At 59.0% G+C, this 24,415-nt stretch overlaps 2 protein-coding genes across 4 annotated transcripts; one reads left to right on the forward strand and one right to left on the reverse strand.

Annotated features, from left to right (window-relative positions):
- Nucleotides 1–608: 608 nt before the first annotated feature.
- LOC147647603 (adhesion G protein-coupled receptor E5-like) lies at nt 609–20,014 on the forward strand. Of its 3 annotated transcripts, XM_086871289.1 has the most exons (18): nt 992–1,048; nt 2,377–2,427; nt 3,969–4,076; nt 5,997–6,182; nt 7,198–7,329; nt 8,176–8,213; nt 8,559–8,636; nt 9,510–9,663; nt 10,928–11,035; nt 11,679–11,902; nt 12,455–12,643; nt 13,488–13,682; nt 14,987–15,207; nt 16,139–16,205; nt 16,797–16,888; nt 17,781–17,988; nt 18,894–19,064; nt 19,677–20,014. In XM_086871289.1, exons 1-17 carry the CDS (start codon nt 1,027–1,029, stop codon nt 19,038–19,040), a joined length of 2,220 nt encoding a protein of 739 aa, XP_086727415.1. In that variant the 5' UTR covers nt 992–1,026; the 3' UTR covers nt 19,041–19,064; nt 19,677–20,014. The 3 variants fall into 3 exon arrangements, with proteins under 3 accessions (XP_086727417.1, XP_086727416.1, XP_086727415.1); XM_086871291.1 differs by lacking the exons at nt 17,781–17,988; nt 18,894–19,064; nt 19,677–20,014 and adding an exon at nt 17,468–17,589 and having other exon boundaries at nt 609–1,048; XM_086871290.1 differs by lacking the exons at nt 17,781–17,988; nt 18,894–19,064; nt 19,677–20,014 and adding an exon at nt 17,165–17,461 and having other exon boundaries at nt 609–1,048.
- Nucleotides 20,015–20,417: 403 nt separating this feature from the next.
- CRB3 (crumbs cell polarity complex component 3) lies at nt 20,418–23,823 on the reverse strand. The gene is made up of 4 exons (XM_086871293.1): nt 23,018–23,823; nt 22,477–22,566; nt 22,011–22,081; nt 20,418–21,451 (listed from the first exon to the last, which is right to left on the reverse strand). Exons 2-4 carry the CDS (start codon nt 22,535–22,537, stop codon nt 21,239–21,241), a joined length of 345 nt encoding a protein of 114 aa, XP_086727419.1. The 5' UTR covers nt 22,538–22,566; nt 23,018–23,823; the 3' UTR covers nt 20,418–21,238.
- Nucleotides 23,824–24,415: the final 592 nt, after the last annotated feature.

A 24,415-nucleotide genomic window follows, 5' to 3' on the forward strand; every position in this document is an offset into this window, starting at 1 on the left:
GGTCGGGGCCGGGGGGGGGGCGGGAGGGGGAAAGTGTCCCCAAAGTGTCCTTAAAGTGTCCCCAAAGTGTCCTTAAAGTGTCCCCAAAGTGTCCTTAAAGTGTCCCCAAAGGGTCCCTGTCCCCAAAGTGTCCTCAAAGTGCCCCTGAAGTGTTCTCAAAGGGAGGCCGGAGGGGGGACACTGTCCCCAAAGTGTCCCCAAAGGGTCCCCAGGCCTGGAACTGTCCCCAAAGTGTCCCCAAAGTGTCCCTGGGGGTGGCACTGTTCCCAAAGTGTCCCCAGAGTGTCCCCAAAGTGTCCCTAAAGGGTTCCCAAAGTGTCCTTAAAGTGTCCCTGTCCCCAAAGTGTCCCCGAAGTGTCCCTGAAGTGTCCCCAGGCCTGGAACTGTTCCCAAAGTGTCCCCAAAGTGTCCCCAAAGTGCCTCTAAAGTGTCCCCAGGCCTGGAACTGTCCCCAAACAGCCCCCAAAGTGTCCCTGAGGGTGGCACTGCTCCCAAAGTGTCCCCAAAATGTCCCTAGAGTGTCCTCAAAGCGTCCTTAAAGTGTCTCGGTGCCCAAAGTGCCCCCAAAGTGTCCCCAAAGCGTCCCTGGGGGTGGCACTGTCCCCAAAGTGTCCCCAAAGCGTCCCTGGGGGTGGCACTGTCCCCAAAGTGTCCCCAAAGTGTCCCTAAAGTGTCCCCAAAGTGTCCCCAGGCCTGGAACTGTCCCCACAGCGTCCCTGCAGTGTCCCCAAATCGTCCCTCTCCCCAAATGTCCCCAAACCCTCCCGAAATGTCCCCAAAAACGGGGCACGGGGGACCCCGGGGCCACCAAAAGCCACCGGGGCCACCCCAGGGGCCACCAAAGGGACCCCGGGGCCACCAAAACCAGCGGGGCCGCCGTGGCCACGCCCCCTCGGTAAGCCACGCCCCCTCATTTAACCCGTGCCCGCGTTAAACCACGCCCCCCCGGTGAAGCCACGCCCCCAAGGGCGCGAATCGCGGCCCCGCCCGCTCAGGCCCCGCCCCCTCGGCCCCGCCCCGCTCGCGATGGGATTCGCCGGGAGCCTCGGTGAGAGCGGGACCCCCCAAAACCCCCCCAAAACGGCCCCAAAACCCCCGAAATCCCCCCAAAATCCAACCCGGGACCCCCCCAAAACCCGCCCGGGGTGGGACCCCCCAAAAAACCCCCAGAGAGCCCCAAAATCCGCCCCAAAACCGCCCCGGGACCCCCCAAAAATTCCCGAAATCCCCCAAAAATGACCCCGGGACCCCCCAAAAAACAAAAAAAATCCACAAAATCCTCCCCGGGACCCCCCAAAAAACCAAAATCTGCCCCAAAATCCCCCGAAATCCTCCTCGGGACCCCCCCAAAAATCAAAAATTCTCTAAAGAAGCCCCAAAAATCGCCCCGGGAACCCCCGAAAAAACAAAAAATTCCAGAAATCCCCAAAAATGGCTCCGGGATCCCCCCGAAAATTCCCGAAATTCCCCAAAATCCAACCCGGGACCCCCCAAAAAATCAAAATCTGCCCCAAAAATCCCCAAAACCGCCCCGGGACCTCCCCGAAAAACCAAAAATTTCTCTAAAAAAGTCCCAAAAGTCCCGAAAAAATCCCCAAAATCTCCCCCGGGACCCCCCCCCCAAAACCCGCCCGGGTCGGGACCCCCCAAAAAAATCCCCAAAATCCGCCCGGGAATTCGGAAAAATCCCAGAAAAGCCCAAAAATGTCATAAAAAAAATTCTGCAATATCCCAAAAACCCCAAAAAATCCCCAAAAAAACCTCCCCGTGCCTCAGTTTCCCCCAGTTTTGGGTGGAATTCCCGAATATTTGGGACCCCTTCCCCGCCCCCCCCAAATAACGGTTCCCGCCTCTCCCCCCCCCGGCCGTGCCTCAGTTTCCCCGCTTTGGTTTTTGGGGTTTTTTTTGGGGGGGGCCCCTCCCCCCACCCCGGATTTTTTTTGGGGGGGCCCCTCCCCCCTCCCCCCTCCCCCCTCCCCCCTCCCCCCTCCCCCCTCCCCCCCCCGCGTTTGTTTCCCACGCCTGGAAGGGGAAGTGGGGGGAGGGGCGGCTCCCAGTTTGGGGCACTGGGAGGAACTGGGGGAGGATTTTGGGGTGGGGGAGGGGGAAGGTTCTGACCCAAAACTTTGGGGGGGGGGGCGGAAATGGGGTTGTGACGTCACTACCCCCCCCCCCCAAAAATCGAGTGAGGGGGGGGGGAGGGTCTCAACGGGTTGGGGGAGGGGCGCGCTCCCAGTCGGGCCCAGTTTGAACTGGGAGTGGGGGAGGGGGGGGGCTGCCCATCCCCCACCCCCCCAAAATTTCACAGCTCCCCCTTCCCCCCCTCCCCCTCCCCCCTCCCCCATTTCCGCCCCCCCTCCCCCCCCCCCCCCCCAGGGCTCGTTGGGCTCGTCCTGGGAGCGCTCGGCCCCTCCCCCCCCGCGGCCGGTGAGGATGGGGGGGGCCGGGGGGAATTGGGGGAATTTGGGGGGAATTTGGGGGAATTGGGGGGAATTGGGGGAATTTGGGGGGAATTGGGGGGAATTTGGGGGGAATTTGGGGGAATTGGGGGGAATTGGGGGAATTTGGGGGGAATTGGGGGGAATTTGGGGGGAATTGGGGGAATTTGGGGGGAATTGGGGGGAATTTGGGGGGAATTGGGGGGAATTTGGGGGAATTGGGGGAATTGGGGGGAATTTGGGGGGAATTTGGGGGAATTGGGGGGAATTGGGGAGAATTTGGGGGGAATTGGGGGGAATTTGGAGGGAATTGGGGGGAATTTGGGGGGAATTTGGGGAATTTGGGGGGAATTGGGGGGAATTTGGGGGGAATTGGGGGGAATTTGGGGGGAATTTGGGGAATTTGGGGGGAATTGGGGGGAATTTGGGGGGAATTGGGGGGAATTTGGGGGGAATTGGGGGGAATTTGGGGTTTTGGGGGGAATTGGGGGGAATTTGGGGTTTTGGGGGGGGAATTTGGGGAAGAATTTGGGGCTTTTGGGGAGATTTGGGGTTTTGGGGGGAATTTGGGGGGAATTTGGGGTTTTTGGGGGGAGAATTTGGGGTTTTGGGGGGAATTGGGGGGAGAATTTGGGGGGAATTTGGGGTTTTTGGGGGGAGAATTTGGGGTTTTGGGGGGAATTTGGGGGGAATTTGGGGCTTTTGGGGGGGGATTTGGGGTTTTTGGGGAGGAAAATTTGGGGTTTGGGGGGAAAAATTGGGGTTTTGGGGCGGATTTGGGGAAGAATTTGGGGTTTTGGGGAGGAAATTTGGGGTTTGGGGGGAAGAATTTGGGGCTTTTGGGGAGATTTGGGGTTTTTGGGGAGGAAAATTTGGGGTTTGGGGGGAAAGATTGGGGTTTTGGGGCGGATTTGGGGAAGAATTTGGGGTTTTGGGGAGGAAATTTGGGGTTTTTTGGGGGGAATTTGGGGTTTTTGGGGGGAATTTGGGGAAGAATTTGGGGTTCTGGGGAAGGATTTGGGGTTTTTGGGGGGTTTTGGGAGGGGTTGGGGGATTTGGGGGATTTTTTGGGATTTTTTTTTTATTTTGGGGTTTTTTGGGGATGGATTTCAGATTTTTTGGGATTTGGGGATGGATTTTGGGATTTTGGGGGGTGGATTTTGGGGATTTTTGGGGATTTGGGGATTTTTGGGATTTGGGGATGGATTTTGGGATTGTTTGGGGAGGGATTTTGGGATTTTTGGGGATGGATTTTGGGGTTTTGGGATTTTTGGGGATGGATTTTGGGATCTGGGGATTTTTGGGGAGGGATTTTGGGATTTTTGGGGATGGATTTTGGGGTTTTGGGATTTTTGGGGATGGATTTTGGGATCTGGGGATTTTTGGGGAGGGATTTTGGGATTTTGGGGAGGGATTTTGGGATTTTTGGGGATTTTGGGTTTTTGGGGATGAATTTTGGGATTTTTTGGGTATTTTTGGGGATGGATTTTGGGTATTTTTTTGGAAATCTCTGACCCCCGGCCCCCCCAGGACAGGATTTGTGCCCCCACCCCCTGAACTCCTCCCACTGCCGCTGCCCCCCCGGATTCGAGGGACCCCCCTGGGACCGGGAGCAGCCCTGGGAGAGGCACTGCCAGGGTAACGGGGGGGACATTGGGGTGACATTGGGGGGACACTGCCAGGGTAACGGGGGTGACACTGGGGGGACACTGGGGTGACACTGGGGGGACACTGCCAGGGTAACGGGGGTGACACTGGGGGGACACTGGGGTGACACTGGGGGGACACTGCCAGGGTAACGGGGGGGTGACATTGGGGTGACATTGGGGTGACATTGGGGTGACATTGGGGTGACATTGGGGTGACATTGGGGGGACACTGCCAGGGTAACGGGGGGGTGACACTGGGGGTGACACTGCCAGGGTAACGGGGGGGTGACATTGGGGTGACATTGGGGGGACACTGCCAGGGTAACTGGGGTGACACTGCCAGGGTAACGGGGGTGACACTGCCAGGGGTGACACTGCCAGGGGGGACACTGCCAGGGTAACGGGGGGGACACTGGGGGACACTGGGGGGACACTGGGGGGACACTGCCAGGGTAACGGGGGGGTGACATTGGGGTGACATTGGGGTGACATTGGGGTGACATTGGGGTGACATTGGGGGGACACTGCCAGGGTAACGGGGGGGTGACACTGGGGGTGACACTGCCAGGGTAACGGGGGGGTGACATTGGGGTGACATTGGGGGTGACACTGCCAGGGTAACGGGGGGGTGACACTGGGGGTGACACTGCCAGGGTAACGGGGGGGTGACATTGGGGTGACATTGGGGGGACACTGCCAGGGTAACTGGGGTGACACTGCCAGGGTAACGGGGGTGACACTGCCAGGGGTGACACTGCCAGGGGGGACACTGCCAGGGTAACGGGGGGGACACTGGGGGACACTGGGGGGACACTGGGGGGACACTGCCAGGGTAACGGGGGGGTGACATTGGGGTGACATTGGGGTGACATTGGGGTGACATTGGGGTGACATTGGGGGGACACTGCCAGGGTAACGGGGGGGTGACACTGGGGGTGACACTGCCAGGGTAACGGGGGGGTGACATTGGGGTGACATTGGGGGTGACACTGCCAGGGTAACGGGGGGGTGACATTGGGGTGACATTGGGGGTGACACTGCCAGGGTAACGGGGGTGACACTGGGGGGACACTGGGGTGACACTGCCAGGGGTGACACTGCCAGGGTAACGGGGGGGACATTGGGGTGACATTGGGGGGGACACTGAGGGTGACACTGGGGGTGACACTGCCAGGGTAACGGGGGGGTGACATTGGGGGTGACATTGGGGGGACACTGCCAGGGTAACGGGGGGGACATTGGGGGTGACACTGGGGGGGACACTGCCAGGGTAACGGGGGGTGACACTGCCAGGGTAATGGGGGTAACATTGGGGGGACACTGGGGGTGACACTGCCAGGGGGACACTGCCAGGGTAACGGGGGGGACTGGGGGTGACACTGCCAGGGTAACTGGGGGGACTGGGAGGGACTGGGAGGGACTGGGAATTGGATAATGGGGACTGGGAGCACTGGGATGAGCTGGGAGGGACTGGGAATGGAACTGGGAGGGACTGGGAGTGGGATAATGAGAACTGGGATGGACTGGGATGAACTGGGATGGACTGGGATGAACTGGGAGTGGAACTGGGATGAACTGGGAGGGACTGGGAATGGAGCTGGGATGAACTGGGAGTGGGATAATGAGAACTGGGAGCACTGGGATGGACTGGGATGGACTGGGAGGGGCTGGGAGTGGAACTGGGATGAACTGGGACGAACTGGGACGGATTGGGATGAACTGGGATGGACTGGGATGAACTGGGAGTGGAACTGGGATGAACTGGGACGAACTGGGATGAACTGGGAGGGGCCCAGCGCTGAATTTTGGGGTCCCCCCCTCCCCGTGGATGAATTGGGGTGGGGGGAGGGGAGGCCCCCATTTTTTTGGGGGGGGGGGGTCTCCAACCTCCCCTCCCCCCCCCCCCCAGACATCAACGAGTGCGTGGGGGAGGGGCCCCCGCCCTGCCCCCCCCAGCAGAGCTGCAACAACACCGAGGGGGGGTTCGGCTGCGTCTGCAACGGCGGCTACAGAGCCGGGACCCCCCCCCAGGCCGGGACCCCCCCCCAGGCCGGGACCCCCCCCCAGGCCGGGACCCCCCCCCTGCACTGCCAAGGTCAGAGACGCCCCCGAAACGGGGGGAAAACGACCCCAAAAAACGGGGAAAATGGGAAAAATTGCCAGGGGGAGCCGGTGGGGGGGGAGGGGGGGAGGGGGGTGGGGGGGGGAGGTTCCTGGAAATGAAGGGAAAAAAATGCCACAAAAAATTCCCCAAAAAGTCCCAAAATTCTCACCCCAAACACCCCAAAAATTCCCCAAAAGCCCCAAAATTCTCACCTAAAATTCCCCAAAAATTCCCGAAGAAATCCCAAAAATCCACCCAAAAATTCCCCCAAAAATTCCGAAACAAATCCCAAAATTCCCACCTAAAACACCCCAAAAATTCCCAAAAAGTCCCAAAATTCTCACCTAAAATTCCCAAAAAATTCCCGAAGAAATCCCAAAAATCCACCCAAAAATTCCAAAACAAATCCCAAAAGATCCTACCCAAAAGATCCCAAAAATTCCCAAAAAGCCCCAAAATTCCCACCCCAAATTCCCGAAGAAATCCCAAACAAATCCTAAAATTCCCACCCAAAAATCTCCAAACAAATCCCAAAAATCCACCCGAAAATTCCCCAAAAAACTCCGAAACAAATCCCAAAAATTCCCACCCAAAACACCCCAAAAATTCCCGAAGAAATGCCAAAAATCCCACCTGAAAATCCCCCCAGAAAAATCCCAAAATTCCCCCACAAAATTCCCAAAAAATCCCCCAAATTCCCCCCAAAAATTCCCCCACAAATCCCAAAATTTCCCCCCTAAAATTCCCAAAGAAATCCCAAAATCTCCCCCAAAATCCCCCCCAAAAAACCCCAAAAATCCCCCCAAAAAACCCCAAAAATCCCCCCAAAAAACCCCAAAAATCCCCCCAAAAAACCCCAAAAATCCCCCCAAATCCCCTCCCCCTCCCATCCCGGGATCGGGGGGGGTCTCGGGGGGGTCTCCCCCAATTCGGGGGGGTCTCGGGGGGGGTCTCGGGGGGGTCTCCCCCAATTCGGGCCCCCCCTGACCCCGCCCCTCCCCCCCAGATGTGGACGAGTGCTCGGAGGTGGGGGAGGGGCTGTGCGGGGGGGGCTCCGTGTGCCTCAACACCCCCGGGAGCTTCGAGTGTCACTGTCCCCCCCCCGGCCGGGGACCCCCGGGGCCCGAGGGGTGTCCAGGTGAGACCCCCTCCCCAAATTCCCCAAAAATCCCCCCCAAAATCCCCCCCAAAATCCCAAAAATCCCCCCCAAAATCAGCCCCAAAATCCCAAAAATCCCCCCCAAAATCAGCCCCAAAATCCCCCCCAAAATCCCAAAAATCCCCCCAAAATCCCCCCCAAAAATCCCAAAAATCAGCCCCAAAATCCCCCCCAAAATCCCCCCCAAATCCCCCCCAAAATCCCCCCCAAAATCCCAAAAATCAGCCCCAAAATCCCCCCCAAAATCCCCCCCAAAATCCCAAAAATGCCCCCCAAATCGGCCCCAAAATCCCCCCCAAAATCCCCCCAAAATCCCCCCCAAAAATCCCCCCCAAAATCCTCCCCCAAATCCCCCCCAAAATCCCAAAAATCAGCCCCAAAAAGGCCCCCAAAATCCCCCCCAAAATTCCCCCAAAATCCCCCCAAAATCTGCCCCAAAACCCCCAAAACCGACCCCAAATCCCCCCCCGGGAGGGACCCCCGGGTGAGACCCCTCCCCAAATTAACCCCAACCCCAAAAAATCCCCCAAAATCCCAAAAAATCCCAAAAAATCCCCCAAAATCCCAAAAAAGCCCCAAATTCCCCCCAAAATCCCAAAAAAGCCCCAAAAATCCCCAAAATCCCAAAAAAGCCCCAAAAACCCCAGAACCTCCCAAAATCCCATCGAGATTCCCCAAAACTTTTCCCCTGGACCCCAAAAATCCCAAAAATCCCCCCAAAAATCCCCCCAAAAATCCCAAAATTCCCAAAAAATCCCCCAAAATCCCAAAAAAGCCCCAAATTCCCCCAAAAATTTCCTTCAACTTTTGGGGTTCCCCCCCCAGCGGTGCCGGTGCCCCCCGAAATCTGCGGCCAGGACGAGGTGAGGGGGGGAGGGGGGGGCCCCAAATTTGGGGAGGGGTCCCAAAATCTGAGCGAGCCCCTGGAGGGGGGGGGTGGGGGAGGGGAATTTCCCCCAATTCCGGGGGGGTCCCGAAGGGTTTTGGGGACCCCAAATTTTGGGGGGGGGGGTCTGGGGGATTTGGGGGGGGTCTCAGGGATTTGGGGGGGGTCTGGGGGGGTCTCAGGGATTTTGGGGGGGGTCTGGGGGATTTGGGGGGGTCTCAGGGATTTGGGGGGGGTCTGGGGGATTTGGGGGGGTCTCAGGGATTTGGGGGGGGTCTCAGGGATTTGGGGGGGTCCCTCTGACCCCTCCCCCTCCCCCCAGGGCTGTGATTTGCGGGAGACCCTGACCCGGATTTCGGAGGAATTGAGGGGGGGGCGTGACCCCCTGAGCGTCCTGCAGGTTTGGGGGGTCCTGGGGGGGTTTGGGGGTCCTGGAGGGGTTTGGGGGGTCCTGGGGGGGTTTTGGGGGTCCTGGAGGGGTTTGGGGGGTCCTGGGGGGGCTTTGGGGGGTCCTGGGGGGGTTTTGGGGGATCCTGGAGGGGTTTTGGGGGGTCCTGGGGGGGTTTGGGGGGTCCTGGGGGGGGTTGGGGATATTTTTGGGGCAGTTTTTGGCAGTTTTGGGTCCCCAGGAGCTGCTCAGTGTCGTCTCCCAGGTCCTGGCAGGATTTGGGGTGATTTTGGGGTGATTTTGGGCGGTTTTGGGGTGATTTTGGGGTGATTTTGGGCAGTTTTGGGGTGATTTTGGGTGATTTTGGGCGGTTTTGGGTCCCCAGGAGCTGCTCGGTGTGGTCTCCCAGGTCCTGGCAGGATTTGGGGTGATTTGGGGCTGTTTTGGGGTGATTTTGGGGTGATTTTGGGCGGTTTTGGGGTGATTTTGGGCTGTTTTGGGGTGATTTGGGGTGATTTTGGGGTGATTTTGGGCGGTTTTGGGGTGATTTTGGGCTGTTTTGGGCTGTTTTGGGGTGATTTGGGGTGATTTTGGGGTGATTTTGGGCGGTTTTGGGGTGATTTTGGGGTGATTTTGGGCTGTTTTGGTGTGATTTTGGGGTGATTTTGGGCTGTTTTGGGGTGATTTTGGGTGATTTTGGGGTGATTTTGGGCTGTTTTGGGCGGTTTTGGGCTGTTTGGGGCGGTTTTGGGCTGTTTTGTGGTGATTTGGGGTGATTTTGGGGTGATTTTGGGCTGTTTTGGGGTGATTTTGGGGTGATTTTGGGCTGTTTTGGGGTGATTTTGGGTGATTTTGGGGTGATTTTGGGCTGTTTTGGGTCCCCAGGAGCTGCTCAGCGTGGTCTCCCAGGTCCTGGCAGGTTCCCCTCTCCCGCCCCGGCTCCTCTCGGCGCTGCTGGCCGTCACCGAGGAGCTGCTGAGAGCGGCGGGGACGCGGCTGCCGGCGGGGACAGCCACCAACATCAGCACACCTGGGACAGGTAACGCACCTGGGGACACCTGGGGACACCAAAAACACACCTGGGGACACCAAAAACACACCTGGGACACCAAAAACACACCTGGGACACACCTGGGGACACCTGGGGACACCTGGGACACACCTGGGGACAGCAAACACACACCTGGGGACACCTAAAACACACCTGGGACAGGTAACGCACCTGGGGACACCTGGGGACACCTGGGGACACCAAAAACACACCTGGGACATCAAAAACACACCTGGGACATCAAAAACATACCTGGGGACACCAAAAACACACCTGGGACATCAAAAACACACCTGGGACACCTGGGACACACCTGGGGACACACCTGGGGACACCTGGGGACACCTGGGGACACCTGGGACACACCTGGGGACACCTGGGACACACCTGGGACACACCTGGGACACACCTGGGGACACCAAAAACACACCTGGGGACACCTGGGGACACCTGAGACACACCTGGGGACACCTGGGGACACCTGAGACACACCTGGGACACCAAAAACACACCTGGGACACCTGGGAACACCTGGGGACCCTCAAACACACCTGGGGACAGGTGGGGACGCACCTGGAACCCAGTCTGGAACCGAGTCTAGAACCGAGTCTAGAACCGAGTCTAGAACCAATCTAGAACCGAGTCTAGAACCGAGTCTAGAACCGCTCTAGAACGTTCTAGAACCGCTCTAGAACCCAGTCTAGAACCGCTCTAGAACCCAGTCTAGAACCGAGCCTAGAGCCCGGTCTAGACCACACCTGGAGCACGCCTGGGGACACCTGGGGACGCCCAGAACACACCTGGGGACACTTGGAACACACCTGGGGACACCTGGGGACGCCCAGAACACACCTGGGGACACCTGGAACACACCTGGGGACACCTGGGGACACCTGGGGGGCTCATGGGGGGCACCTGGACACACCTGGGACACAGCTGGACCCTCCCGTGTCACCTCCTGTGTCACCTCCTGTGTCACTTGCCGTGTCTCACCTGTCCCACCTGTGTCACCTGTTTCACCTGTCTCACCTGTGTCACCTGTGTCACCTGTGTCACCTGTCTCACCTGTGTCACCTGTCTCACCTGTGTCACCTGTCTCACCTGTGTCACCTGTGTCACCTGTCTCACCTGTCTCACCTGTCTCACCTGTGTCACCTGTCTCACCTGTGTCACCTGTGTCACCTGTGTCACCTGTCTCACCTGTCTCACCTGTGTCACCTGTGTCACCTGTGTCACCTGTCCGTGTCCCCAGCCCTGGCCCTGGCGCTGTCCCGGGGGGCCCCCCCCGGCCCGGTGACCCTGGGGGTCCCTGAGGTGACGCTCGAGGTCCCCCCCGAGGTGGCCCTGGACCAGGACAGCGGTACGGGGCGGCGGGGGGGTTTGGGGTCATTTTGGGGGGATTTGGGGTCATTTTGGGGGGTTTGGGGTCATTTTAGGGGGGGTTTGGGGGGATTTGGGGTCATTTTGGGGGGTTTGGGGTCATTTTAGGGGGGGTTTGGGGGGATTTGGGGTCATTTTGGGGGGATTTGGGGCAATTTGGGGGGGATTTGGGGTCATTTTGGGGGGATTTGGGGCCATTTTTGGGTCATTTTCGGGTCATTTCGGGGACAATTTCAGGGGATTTTGGGGTGGTTTTGGGGGCGATTTTTGGGTCATTTTAGGGTGGGTTTGGGGACTGTTTTGGGGTCATTTCAGGGTGTTTCAGGGTCATTTTGGGGTCATTCCAGGGGGTTTTGGGGTCATTTCAGGGTGTTTTGGGGTCATTTTGGGGTGTTTTGGGGTCATTTTGGGGTGTTTTGGGTCATTTCAGGGTGTTTTGGGTCATTCCATGGTGTTTTGGGGTAATTTTGGGGTGTTTTGGGGTCATTTCGGGGTGTTTTGGGGTCATTTTGGGGTGTTTTGGGGTCATTTCGGGGTGTTTTGGGGTCATTCCAGGGGTTTTGGGGTCATTCCAGGGGTTTTTGGGAGCGTTCTGGGCTGACCCGTGTCCCGTCCCCACGCAGGGCTGGCCCTGGTGGCCCTGCTGAGCCTGGCCCGGCTCCCCGAGGCCCTGGGGGGGGCTCCCCCCCTGCGCTGGGAGGGGTGGGGGTCCCTGCCCCGCCCCCCCCGCCGGGGCCGCCCCTCCCCCTCCTGGCGGCTCCTGTCGCCCGTGGCCACCGCCGTGGTCACCCCGAGCCGGCCCCGCGGCCACCCCGCGGCCACGCTGAGCTTCCGGCACCCCCGGCCGGTCAGAGAGACCCCCGGGATGGGGGTGGGACCCCCTGAATTGGGGCTGGGACCCCCGGGATGGGGATGGGACCCCTGAATTGGGGATGGGACCCCCGGGATTGGGGATGGGACCCCCGGGATGGGGCTGGGACCCCTGAATTTGGGATGGGACCCCCGAGATGGGACCCCCGGGATGGGGCTGGGACCCCCGGGATTGGGGCTGGGACCCCCGGGATGGGACCCCCGGGATGGGGGTGGGACCCCTGAATTGGGGATGGGACCCCCGGGATGGGGGTGGGACCCCTGAATTGGGGATGGGACCCCCGGGATGGGGATGGGACCCCCAGGATGGGGGTGGGACCCCCGGGATTGGGGATGGGACCCCCGGGATGGGGATGGGACCCCCGGGATGGGACCCCCGGGATGGGGATGGGACCCCCGGGATTGGGGATGGGACCCCCGGGATGGGGCTGGGACCCCCGGGATGGGGGTGGGACCCCCGGGATTGGGGATGGGACCCCCAAAATGGGGCTGGAGACCCCCCCTGACCCCCTGCTTGCCCCTCCCCCAGGACCCCAAACTGGGGGGGAGGGTCGTCTGCGCCTTCTGGGACCCCCAGGGGGGGCACTGGGACACGAGGGGGTGTCGGGAGGTGCCCCCCAAGAACGGGACCCTCCCCCCGGGGAGCCCCCCCGGCACCGTCTGCGCCTGCGAGCACCTGACGAGCTTCGCTGTGCTGCTGGCCTTCAACGAGATCCAGGTACCCCGAAACACCCCGAAACAGCCAAAAACAGCCAAAAACAGCCAAAAACAGCCAAAAACACCCCAAAACCAGCCAAAATCATCCCCAAAACAGCCAAAAACAGCCAAAAACACCCCAGAATCACCCAAAACCAGCCAAAAACACCCCAGAATCACCCAGAAACAGCCAAAAACACCCCAGAATCACCCCCAAAACAGCCAAAATCACCCCAAAAACAGCCAAAATCACCCCAAATACCCCAAAATCACCCAAAACCAGCCCAAAAATGTCCTTGAAATAAGCCTAAAATCACCCCAGGAGCGGCCCTGGTGACCCCGGGGTGTCCCTGATGTCCTTGGGGGTGGCCCTGGGGGTGGCCCTGGTGTCCCTTGGGTGTCCCTGGTGTCCCTTGGGTGGCCCTGGGGGTGGCCCTGGTGTCCCTCAGGTGTCCCTGGTGACCCCGGGGTGTCCCTGGGGTGTCCCTGATGTCCTTGGGGGTGGCCCTGGGGGTGGCCCTGGTGTCCCTCAGGTGTCCCTGATGACCCCGGGGTGGCCCTGGTGACCCCGGGGTGTCCCTGGGGTGTCCCTGGGGTGTCCCTGGGGTGTCCCTGGGGTGTCCCTGATGTCCTTGGGGGTGTCCCTGGGGGTGGCCCTGGTGTCCCTGATGTCCTTGGGGGTGGCCCTGGTGTCCCTTGGGTGGCCCTGATGACCCCGGGGTGGCCCTGGGGTGTCCCCAGTGTCCCTTGGGTGTCCCTGGGGGTGGCCCTGGTGACCCCGGGGTGGCCCTGGTGACCCTTGGGTGTCCCCAGGGGTGTCCCCGATGTCCCCGGGGGTGTCCCCAAGCCCTGTCCCCCCTCCCCAGGACCACTGGCTGCTGGACCTGGTGACGCAGGTGGCCCTGGGGGTGTCGGTGGTGGCCCTGGTGGCCTCGGCCGCCACCTTCGCCCTGTGCCGGGCGCTGGGGGAGCCTCGGCGGACGCTGCAGCTGCACCTGAGCCTGAGCCTGCTCGGGGGGCACCTGGCGTTCCTGGGGGGCATCGACGGGGCCCAGAGACCGGTGAGGGGAGCTGGGGGGGGGCTGGGGGGATCTGGGGGGGATTGGGGGGGATTTGGGTCATTTTGGGGCATTTTGGGGGGATTTGGGGGGATTTGGAGGCGCCCCCTGGCGTTCCTGGGGGGCATCGACGGGGCCCAGAGACCGGTGAGGGGGGCTGGGGGGGCTGGGGGGGACTGGGGGGGATTTGGGGGGGATCTGGGGGGATTTGGGGGGATTTGGGGCATTTTGGGGCATTCTGGGGGGATTTGGGGTCACTTTGCGGTGTTTTGGCTGAGTTTGGCTCCCTGTCCTGCTGTCCCTCAGGTGGTGCTGCACCTGTGTCACCTCTGTGTCACCTGTGTCACCTCTGTGTGTGTCACCTGTGTCACCTGTGTCACCTGTGTGTGTCACCTGTGTGTGTCACACCTGTGTCACCTGTGTGTGTCACCTGTGTCACCTGTGTCACCTCTGTGTGTGTCACCTGTGTCACCTGTGTCACCTGTGTGTGCGTGACCTGTGTCACCTGTGTCACCTCTGTGTGTTGTGTGTCACCTGTGTCACCTGTGTGTGTCACCTGTGTCACCTGTGTGTGCGTGACCTGTGTCACCTGTGTCACCTCTGTGTGTTGTGTGTCACCTGTGTCACCTGTGTGTGTCACCTGTGTCACCTGTGTGTGCGTGACCTGTGTCACCTGTGCTGTGTCCCCACTGATCTCCCCAATGTCCCCGATGTCCTCAGGTGCTCTGTGCAGTGACAGCAGCGGTGTTACACCTGTGTTACCTGTCACACCTGTCACACCTGTCACACCTGTGTTACCTGTGTGTGTCACCTGTGTCACCTGTGTGTGTCACACCTGTCACACCTGTGTGTGTCACACCTGTCACACCTGTGTGTCCCCAGGTGCTGTGTGCGGTGACAGCAGCGGTGTTACACCTGTGTTACCTGTCACACCTGTCACACCTGTGTGTCACCTGTGTGTCCCCAGGTGCTGTGTGCGGTGACAGCGGCGGTGTTACACCTGTGTTACCTGTCAGCGTTCTCCTGGATGGCCCTGCAGGGGCTCCACCTGTGTTACCTGTCACACCTGTGTGTGTCACACCTGTCACACCTGTGTTACCTGTGTGTGTCACACCTGTGTCACCTGTGTGTCCCCAGGTGCTGTGTGCAGTGACAGCAGCAGTGTTACACCTGTGTTACCTGTCAGCGTTCTCCTGGATGGCCCTGCAGGGGCTCCACCTGTGTTACCTGTCACACCTGTGTGTGTCACACCTGTCACACCTGTGTTACCTGTGTGTGTCACACCTGTGTCACCTGTGTGTCCCCAGGTGCTGTGTGCAGTGACAGCAGCGGTGTTACACCTGTGTTACCTGTCAGCGTTCTCCTGGATGGCCCTGCAGGGGCTCCACCTGTACGTGTTGCTGGTCCAGGTGTTCGTCCCCACCTGGCTCCGCCCGCGGCTGCTGCTGGCCCTGGGCTACGGCCCCCCCGCCCTGCTGGTGGCCCTGGCGGCCGCCGCCTTCCCCGGGGGCTACGGCACCGATCAATAGTGAGTAATCAATAATCGATAGTGATCAATAACCCACAGTGATCAATAGTGATCAATAACCCACAGTGATCAATAGTGATCTATAACCCATAGTGATCAATAGTGATCAATAACCCACAGCGATCAATAGTGATCAATAACCCACAGCGATCAATAGTGATCAATAACCCACAGTGATCAATAGTGATCAATAACCCACAGTGATCAATAGTGATCAATAGTGCCCCCCCGCCCTGCTGGTGGCCCTGGCGGCCGCCGCCTTCCCCGAGGGCTACGGCACCGATCAATAGTGAGTGATCAATAATTGATAGTGATCAATAACTGATCGATAACCGATACCGATCAATAGCTGATCAATAACCGATACTGATCAATAACTGATAGTGATCAATAACTGATAGTGATCAATAACCGATACTGATCAATAACCCATAGTGATCAATAACCGATACTGATCAATAGCTGATAGTGATCAATAACTGATCGATAACCGATACTGATCAATAACTGATAGTGATCAATAACTGATAGTGATCAATAACTGATCAATAACTGATACTGATCAATAACCGATACTGATCAATAACTGATAGTGACCAATAACTGATCAATAACCGATACTGATCAATAACTGATCAATAACTGATAGTGATCAATAACTGATCAATAACCGATACTGATCAATAACTGATACTGATCAATAGCCCATAGTGATCAATAACTGATCAATAACCGATACTGATCAATAACTGATCAATAACTGATAGTGATCAATAACTGATACTGATCAATAACCGATACTGATCAATAACTGATAGTGATCAATAACTGATACTGATCAATAACCGATGCTGATCAATAACAGTCCCCCCAGTCCCCCCAGTCCCCCCAGTCCCCCCAGTCCCCCCAGTTCACCCCAGTCCCGTTGCAGCTGCTGGCTGTCCCTGGAGCGCGGCTTCCGCTGGAGCTTCCAGGGCCCCGTCATCGTCATCACCGCGGTGAGAGAGCCTGGGGACACATGGGGACACCTGGGGACACCTGGGGACAGCTGGGGACAGCTGGGGACACACCTGGGGACACCTGGGGACACCTGGGGACATCTGGGGACACCTGGGGACACCTGGGGACACCTGGGGACACCTGGGGGGACACCTGGGGACATCTGGGGACATCTGGGGGGACACCTGAAACACACCTGGGGACAGCTGGGGACACACCTGGGGACACACCTGGGGACACCTGAGATACACCTGGGGACACCTGGGGACACCTGGGACACACCTGGGACACACCTGGGACACACCTGGGACACACCTGGGACACACCTGGGGATACCTGGGGACACCTGAGACACACCTGGGGACACCTGGGGACACCTGAGACACCTGGGGACACCTGAGACACCTGGGGACACACCTGGGGACACCTGGGGACTCCTGGGGACACCTGGGGGGACACCTGGGGACACCTGGGACACACCTGGGGACACCTGGGGACACACCTGGGACACATCTGGGGACTCCTGGGGACACCTGGGGACAGCCGTGTGTGTGTCACACCTGTGCCACCTCTGTCCCCGATGTCCCCAGGCCAACGCCGCCATCCTGGTTGTCACCCTGTGGAAGCTGGTGCAGAAATCCCAGGAGGTGACGCCGGACATGGGACACCTGCGCCGGGTCCGGTGGGACATGAGGGGACACGGGGGGACACTGGGGGGACATTCGGGACATCAGGGACATCGGGGACATCGGGGGGATTGGGGACATCGAGGGGACATGGGACACCTGCGCCGGGTCCGGTGGGACACGGGGGGACATTGGGGGGACTTGGGGGGGGATTGGGGACATCAGGGGGACATTGGGGGTTCAGGGGTATTGGGGATGGGGGGCACAGGTGACACAGGTGACACTTGGGTGACAGGACAGGTGTGACACAGGTGACATTTCCGTGTCCCCAGGGTGCTGCTGGTGACATCCCTGGGCCAGCTGTCCCTGCTGGGCTCGGGCTGGGGACACTGGGGAGGGCACAGGTGACACAGGACAGGTGACAGTGACACAGGTGACACAGGACAGGTGTGACACAGGTGACATTTCCGTGTCCCCAGGGTGCTGCTGGTGACATCCCTGGGCCAGCTGTCCCTGCTGGGCTCGGGCTGGGGACACTAGGGGGGGCACAGGTGACACAGGTGACACAGGACAGGTGACAGTGACACTCAGGTGACACAGGACAGGTGTGACAGGTGACATTTCCATGTCCCCAGGGTGCTGCTGGTGACATCCCTGGGCCAGCTGTCCCTGCTGGGCTCGGGTTGGGGACACTGGGGGGGGCACAGGTGACACAGGACAGGTGACAGTGACACTCAGGTGTGACACAGGTGTGACACAGGTGACATTTCCGTGTCCCCAGGGTGCTGCTGGTGACATCCCTGGGCCAGCTGTCCCTGCTGGGCTGGGATTGGGGACACTGGGGGGGGCACAGGTGACACAGGTGACACAGGACAGGTGTGACACAGGTGACAGTGACACTCAGGTGACACAGGACAGGTGTGACAGGTGACATTTCCGTGTCCCCAGGGTGCTGCTGGTGACATCCCTGGGCCAGCTGTCCCTGCTGGGCTCGGGTTGGGCTCTGGGGATGGGGGCGGGGCTGGGCTGGGCGGGGGGGGAGGGGCCGCCCCTCCCCCCCGGCAGCGCCCCCCCGCCCCTCCCCCTCCTCTTCTGCCTCCTCAACGCCGCCCAGGGGCTGCTGATCTTCCTGTGCCACTGCCTGGGGCACCCCAAGGTACCCAAAAACCCCCGAATTCACCCCAAAAACGGAACCGGGATCCCAAAAATCCCCAAAATCCCCAAATTCCCACCCAAAATCCCCCCCGGGACACCCAAACCCCGCCCAGGGGCTGCTGATCTTCCTGTGCCACTGCCTGGGGCACCCCAAGGTACCCAAAAACCCCCGAATTCACCCCAAAAACCCCAAATTCACCCCAAAAACAGAACCGGGATCCCAAAAATCCCCAAAATCCCCAAATTCCCACCCAAAATCCCCCCCGGGACACCCAAACCCCGCCCAGGGGCTGCTGATCTTCCTGTGCCACTGCCTGGGGCACCCCAAGGTACCCAAAAACCCCAAATTCACCCCAAAAACAGAACCGGGATCCCAAAAATCCCCAAAATCCCCAAATTCCCACCCAAAATCCCCCAAATCCCCCCCAAAATCCCCCCCGGGACACCCAAACCCCGCCCAGGGGCTGCTGATCTTCCTGTGCCACTGCCTGGGGCACCCCAAGGTACCCAAAATCACCCCAATTCACCCCAAAAACCCCAAATTCACCCCAAAAACGGAACCGGGATCCCAAAAATCCCCAAAATCCCCAAATTCCCACCCAAAATCCCCCAAATCCCCCCCAAAATCCCCCCCAAAATCCCCCCCGGGACACCCAAACCCCGCCCAGGGGCTGCTGATCTTCCTGTGCCACTGCCTGGGGCACCCCAAGGTACCCAAAAACCCCAAATTCACCCCAAAAACCCCAAATTCACCCCAAAATCCCCCCCAAAATCAGCCCCAAAACTGCCCCGGTCCAAACCAGTCCAAACCAGTGCAAACCAGTCCAAACCAGTCCGTTCCCAGTCCAAACCAGTCCAAACCGGTCCGTTCCCAGTTCAAACCAGTCCAAACCGGTTTGGTTGCAGGTTCGGGGCTGGTACCGGTCGCTGCTGTGCCCGCGCTGGCGCCCGTACTCGGAGTTCACCAGTAACACCAGTAACACCAGTAACAACACCAGTCACACCAGTAACACCAGTATGGGCCGCGCCCGGGGCTCCCTGGCACACCAGTGACACCAGTGACACCAGTGACACCAGGTGAGACATCCCAGTGACACCAGTAACACCAGTAACAACACCAGTCACACCAGTAACACCAGTATGGGCCGTGCCCGGGGCTCCCTGGCACACCAGTGACACCAGTGACACCAGTGACAGCAGGTGAGACATCCCAGTCACACCAGTGACAGCTCCCAGTAACACCAGTGACACCAGTAACACCAGTATGGGCTGCGCCCGGGGCTCCCAGGCACACCAGTGACACCAGTGACACCAGGTGAGACATCCCAGTCACACCAGTGACACCAGTAACCCCTCCCAGTGACACCAGTAACCCCTCCCAGTCACACCAGTGACACCAGTGACACCAGTAACCCCTCCCAGTGACACCAGTAACCCCTCCCAGTCACACCAGTGACACCAGTGACACCAGTAACCCCTCCCAGTGACACCAGTGACACCAGTGACACCAGTGACCCCTCCCAGTGACACCAGTGACAGCTCCCAGTGACACCAGTGACACCAGTAACCCCTCCCAGTCACACCAGTGACACCAGTGACAGCTCCCAGTGACACCAGTGACACCAGTGACACCAGTGACCCCTCCCGGTTACCCCAGTAACCCCAGTAACCCCTCCCTTCCTCCCACAGGTGCCGAAAATTCCAGGAAAAACCAAAAATTTGGGGAAATTCGATGGAATTTTGGGAAATTCGATGGAATTTTGGGGGGAATCGATGGAATTTTGGGGGGAATCGATGGAATTTTGGGAAATTCGATGGAATTTTGGGAAATTCGATGGAATTTTGGGGGGAATCGATGGAATTTTGGGGGGAATCGATGGAATTTTGGGGAAATTCGATGGAATTTTGGGGGGAATCGATGGAATTTTGGGGGGAATCGATGGAATTTTGGGAAATTTGATGGAATTTTGGGAAATTCGGGATTTTTACCCAGCTCGGGGAGCTCAGTAAAGAAAATCGAGTTTGGATTTGGGGCGAATTCCTGGGATTTTGGGCTGAAATCTCTGAGATTCAGGGAATTCCAGGGATTTTGGGGATTCCAGGACATTTTCGGGGTGGAATTCCAGGGATTTTGGGGTAAAATTCCGGGATTTTGGGGTTCTAGGAGGGATTTTGGGGGGGGGGGAATTCCAGGGATTTTTTGGGGCTGAATTCTGGGAATTTTTTGAATTTTCTTCTTTTTTTTTTTTTTCCAAAACTTTTTCTTTTATTTCCAAAAATAAACTTTGAGCCGCGCCCCTCCCCCACCCAAACCTCCCCAGGGACCCCCCAAAACCCCCCCGGGACCCCCCAAAACCCCCCCGGGACCCCCCAAAACCCCCCCAGGGACCCCCAAACACCCCCAGTGTTGGGGTTTTTTTTGGTGGGAGGGGCATCCTAGAAGATCCCAGATTTTTTTCAGGGGGGTCTCAAATGATCCCAGATTTTGGGGAGGGGTCCCAGAGGAGCCTCTCCTCAAATTGGGGGGGGGGGTCTCCACTCGTGGGGGGTCCCCAACCCTCCAGGGCCCCCCCAAAATGACCCCCATGGCCAAGATGAGCCCTGAGTTTTGGGGAGGGGGTCCCAAATGAGCCCCAAATTTCGGGGAGGGGTCGCAGCCGATCCGGAATTTGGGGCGGGGTCTCAGACGAGCCCCTTCTCAAGATGGGGAGGGGTCACAGAGGGGGGGTCTCAACCCTTCAGGGACCCCCCAGGACCCCCCCAAAATGACCCCCATGGCCCGGATGAGCCTCAGCCAAACCCGAATTTTGGGGAGGGGGTCCCAAATGAGCCTCAAATTTTGGGGAGGGGTCGCAGCCGATCCAGAATTTGGGGCGGGGTCTCAGACGAGTCCCTCCTTAAGATGGGGAGGGGTCACAGAGGGGGGGTCTCAACCCTTCAGGGACCCCCCAGGACCCCCCCAAAATGACCCCCATGGCCCGGATGAGCCTCAGCCAAACCCGAATTTTGGGGAGGGGGTCCCAAATGAGCCCCAAATTTCGGGGAGGGGTCGCAGCCGATCCGGAATTTGGGGCGGGGTCTCAGACGAGTCCCTCCTTAAGATGGGGAGGGGTCACAGAGGGGGGGTCTCAACCCTTCAGGGACCCCCCAGGACCCCCCCCAAAATGACCCCCCGTGGTCCCGACGAAGCCTCATCCGAGCCCCGAAGTTCGGGGAGGGGTCGCGGGCGGTGCGGAATTTGGGGAGGGGTCTCAGATGAGCCTCTCCTCGGGGGGCAGGCGCAGCGGGGGGGGTCCCGGGGGGGCTCCCCGGGCGCCCCCTCCCAGCTCCTCGCGGCTGGGTCGGTAGGAGCCCTCGGTGCGGCGCTTCTCGCGCAGCCTGAGCGCCGCCGCGATCAGCAGCCCCACCAGCCCGAAAGCCCCCAGACCCCCAAAAACCACCGAGAGCGCCACGACCCCCGCGGGCTGCGGGGAGAAAAGGGGAGGGGGCGTCAGGGGATCACAAAAAAAAAAAAAATCCGGGGGGGACCCCACCCCCCCCCCCGAATTCCAAAGACCCCCACCCCTCCAGGGGTCTGAGAGCCCCAAAAATCCCCTCGAGGACCCCCCCAAAGAGCCCTAAAACTCCTCAGGGACCCCCAAACCCCAGGGGAACCCCAAAATCCCCAAATCCCCCCCCCCAAATAAACCCAAATCCCACTGGAACCCCCCAAATCCCAGCCAGGATCCCAAAATCCCCCCAAAGAGCCCCAAAAATCTCCTCAGGGACCCTCCCAAGGACCCCCAAAATCCCTCAGGACCCCCCCCAAATCCTCCCTAAACCCCACTTGGGACCCCCCAAACCCCCCCAGGACCCCCCCAAAATCCTCCCAGGACCCCCCAAATCCCCCCTAAACCCCACTTGGGACCCCCCAAAACCCCCAGGACCCCCCCAAATCCTCCCAGGACCCCCCAAATCCCCCCTAAATCCCACCAGGGACCCCCCAGATCCCCCCCGGGACCCCCCAGATCCCCCCCCACTGACCGAGAGCCCCCCCCCGCCGCCGTGGGGGGTGGTCCCGTTACTGGAGTCGTTACTGGTCACACTGGGAGAGGCTGGGGGGGGCACGGGGGGGTCACTGGGGGGGTCCCGGAGCACTCGGGACCCCCCAAAACCCCCCCAAAGCCCCCCTCCCCCCCACTTCACCTGCGCTCAGGTGAGCCCTGGCCACGGCCCCGCGCTGAAAGTGGAGAGAGACCCCCCCCAAATGAGCCCTGAGACCCCCCCAAACCCCCCCGGGACCCCCCAAATCCCCCCGGGACCCCCCAGATCCCCCTGGGACCCCCCAAAGTCTCCTCAAATCCCACCCCAGACCCCCAAAATCCCCCCCAGATCATCCCAAATCCCCCCTGGGACCCCCCAAACCCCCCCGGGACCCCCCAAATCCCCCCCGGGACCCCCCAAACCCCCCCGGGACCCCCCAAATCCCCCCCGAGCCCCCCGTACGTACTCTGGGCCAGGGCGAGGCAGGGCAGGGCCAGGGCCAGGGCCAGGTGAGGGGCTCCGGCCATGGGGGGGGGTCCTGGGGGGGCTCCTGCGGCTGCGGGGACACGTCAGGGACCCCCGAAATACACCCGGGACCCCCGAAATACACCTGGGACCCCCCGAAACCACACCCGGGACCCCCCAAATTCACCCGGGACCCCCCAAAATACACCCGGGACCCCCAAAATACACCCGGGACGCCCCAAAATACACCCGGGACCCCCAAAATACACCCGGGACCCCCCAAAATACACCTGGGACCCCCCGAAACCACACCCGGGACCCCCCAAAATACATCTGGGACCCCCAAAATACACCCGGGACACACCTGGGACCCCCCAAATTCACCTGAACCCCCCCAGGCTCACCTGGGACCCCCCCGGCCACACCTGGGAGCCGCCCAACCCCCCCCGAACCCCCAAACTCTCCCCCCGCCCCCTCCCCAGGCGGCCCCGCCCCCCCCGGGACCCCCCGGGACCCCCCCAGCCCCGCCCCTCCCCCCTCACCTGTCCCGCTCCCGTCTCCTCCTTCCGGGGCCGCTCCCGTGGCCCCGCCCCTCGTCACGTGGCACACGCGTGGCCACGCCCATCCCCACCTGGCGCCAGACCACGCCCACACCTGGAGGGGCGGGGTTTCGTCAGCATAAACCACGCCCACTTTGTTAATATTGCGTCATCGCAAAGCCACGCCCACAGCGGGTAATGGTTACGTCATTTTAAAGCCACGCCCCATTCGGGTGAGGGGATTACGTCATCGTAAAGCGCCGCCCCCCGCGCATGCGCCAAAATCGGGGAGCCCGAAAAGAAAAAATCCCAAAAAAATCCCCCCAAAAAAATGGATCCCAAAAAAATGATCCCAAAAAATGGATCCCAAAAAATGGGATCCCAAAAATAATCCCAAAAAATGGATCCCAAAAAATGGGATCCCAAAAATAATCCCAAAAAATGGATCCCAAAAAATGATCCCAAAAAATGGATCCCAAAAAATGATCCTAAAAATTATCCCAGGAAAAAAAAGATCCTAAAAAATGGAATCCCAAAATCCCCAAAAAAACTGGGATCCCAAAAAATGGAATCCAAAACAATGATCCCAAAAAATGGATCCCAAAAATGGATCCGAAAAAATGATCCTAAAAATTATCCCAGGAAAAAAAGGGTCCTAAAAAAATGGAATCCCAAATTCCCCCCCAAAAAATGATCCCCAAAAAAATCCCTCCCCCAAAGGGATCCTAAAAAAAGAGATCCCAAAAAATGGAATCCAAAAAAATGAATCCCAAAAAAATGGATCCCAAAATCCCTCCCCCAAAAATGGGATCCCAAAAAATGGTCCTAAAAAATGATCCCAGGAAAAAAAGGATCCTAAAAAAATGGAATCCCAAAATCCCCCCCAAAAAATGATCCCAAAAATTGATCCCAAAAAAATTATCCCAAAAAATCCCTCCCAAAAAAGGGATCCTAAAAAATGGATCCCAAAAAATGGATCCCAAAAAATGATCCTAAAAATTATCCCAGGAAAAAAAGGGTCCTAAAAAAATGGAATCCCAAATTCCCCCCCAAAAAATGGAATCCCAAAAATTCCACCCAAAATCTGGGATCCCAAAAAAATGATCCCAAAAAATCCCTCCCAAAAAAGGGATCCTAAAAACAGAGATCCCAAAAAATGAATCCCAAAAAAAGGGATTCCAAAATCCCCCCCCAAAAATGGGATCCCAAAAAAATGATCCCAAAAAAAATGGATTAAAAAAAAAAAAAAGGATCCCAAAAATGGGATCGTGACAAAAGATCCCAAAATCCCCCCAAAAAAACGGATCCCGAAAAATGAGATCCCAACGATTGAGCCAAAAAATGATCCCCAAAAAAAAGGAAAAAACCCGATCCCAAAAAATTCCATTCCCAAAAACGGAT

The sequence above is a fragment of the Cyanistes caeruleus genome, chromosome 35 (assembly GCF_971803275.1).
Source record: "Cyanistes caeruleus chromosome 35, bCyaCae1.hap1.1, whole genome shotgun sequence".
NCBI classification, from domain to species: Eukaryota; Metazoa; Chordata; class Aves; order Passeriformes; family Paridae; genus Cyanistes; species Cyanistes caeruleus.

What these genes read in the sequence shown, in the direction of transcription:
- LOC147647603 (XM_086871289.1), top strand. Translation starts at nt 1,027, where the DNA reads ATGGGATTCGCCGGGAGCCTCG. An exon ending in CTGGGAGAGGCACTGCCAGG is followed by an intron (nt 4,077 to 5,996) that starts GTAACGGGGGGG and finishes CCCCCCCCCCAG; the next exon opens with ACATCAACGAGTGCGTGGGG. An exon ending in GGCTACGGCACCGATCAATA is followed by an intron (nt 15,208 to 16,138) that starts GTGAGTAATCAA and finishes GTCCCGTTGCAG; the next exon opens with CTGCTGGCTGTCCCTGGAGC.
- CRB3 (XM_086871293.1), bottom strand. Translation starts at nt 22,537, where the DNA reads ATGGCCGGAGCCCCTCACCTGGCCCTGGCCCTGGCCCTGCCCTGCCTC. An exon ending in CTGCCTCGCCCTGGCCCAGA is followed by an intron (nt 22,082 to 22,476) that starts GTACGTACGGGG and finishes TGCCCCCCCCAG; the next exon opens with CCTCTCCCAGTGTGACCAGT. An exon ending in GCGGCGGGGGGGGGCTCTCG is followed by an intron (nt 21,452 to 22,010) that starts GTCAGTGGGGGG and finishes TTCTCCCCGCAG; the next exon opens with CCCGCGGGGGTCGTGGCGCT.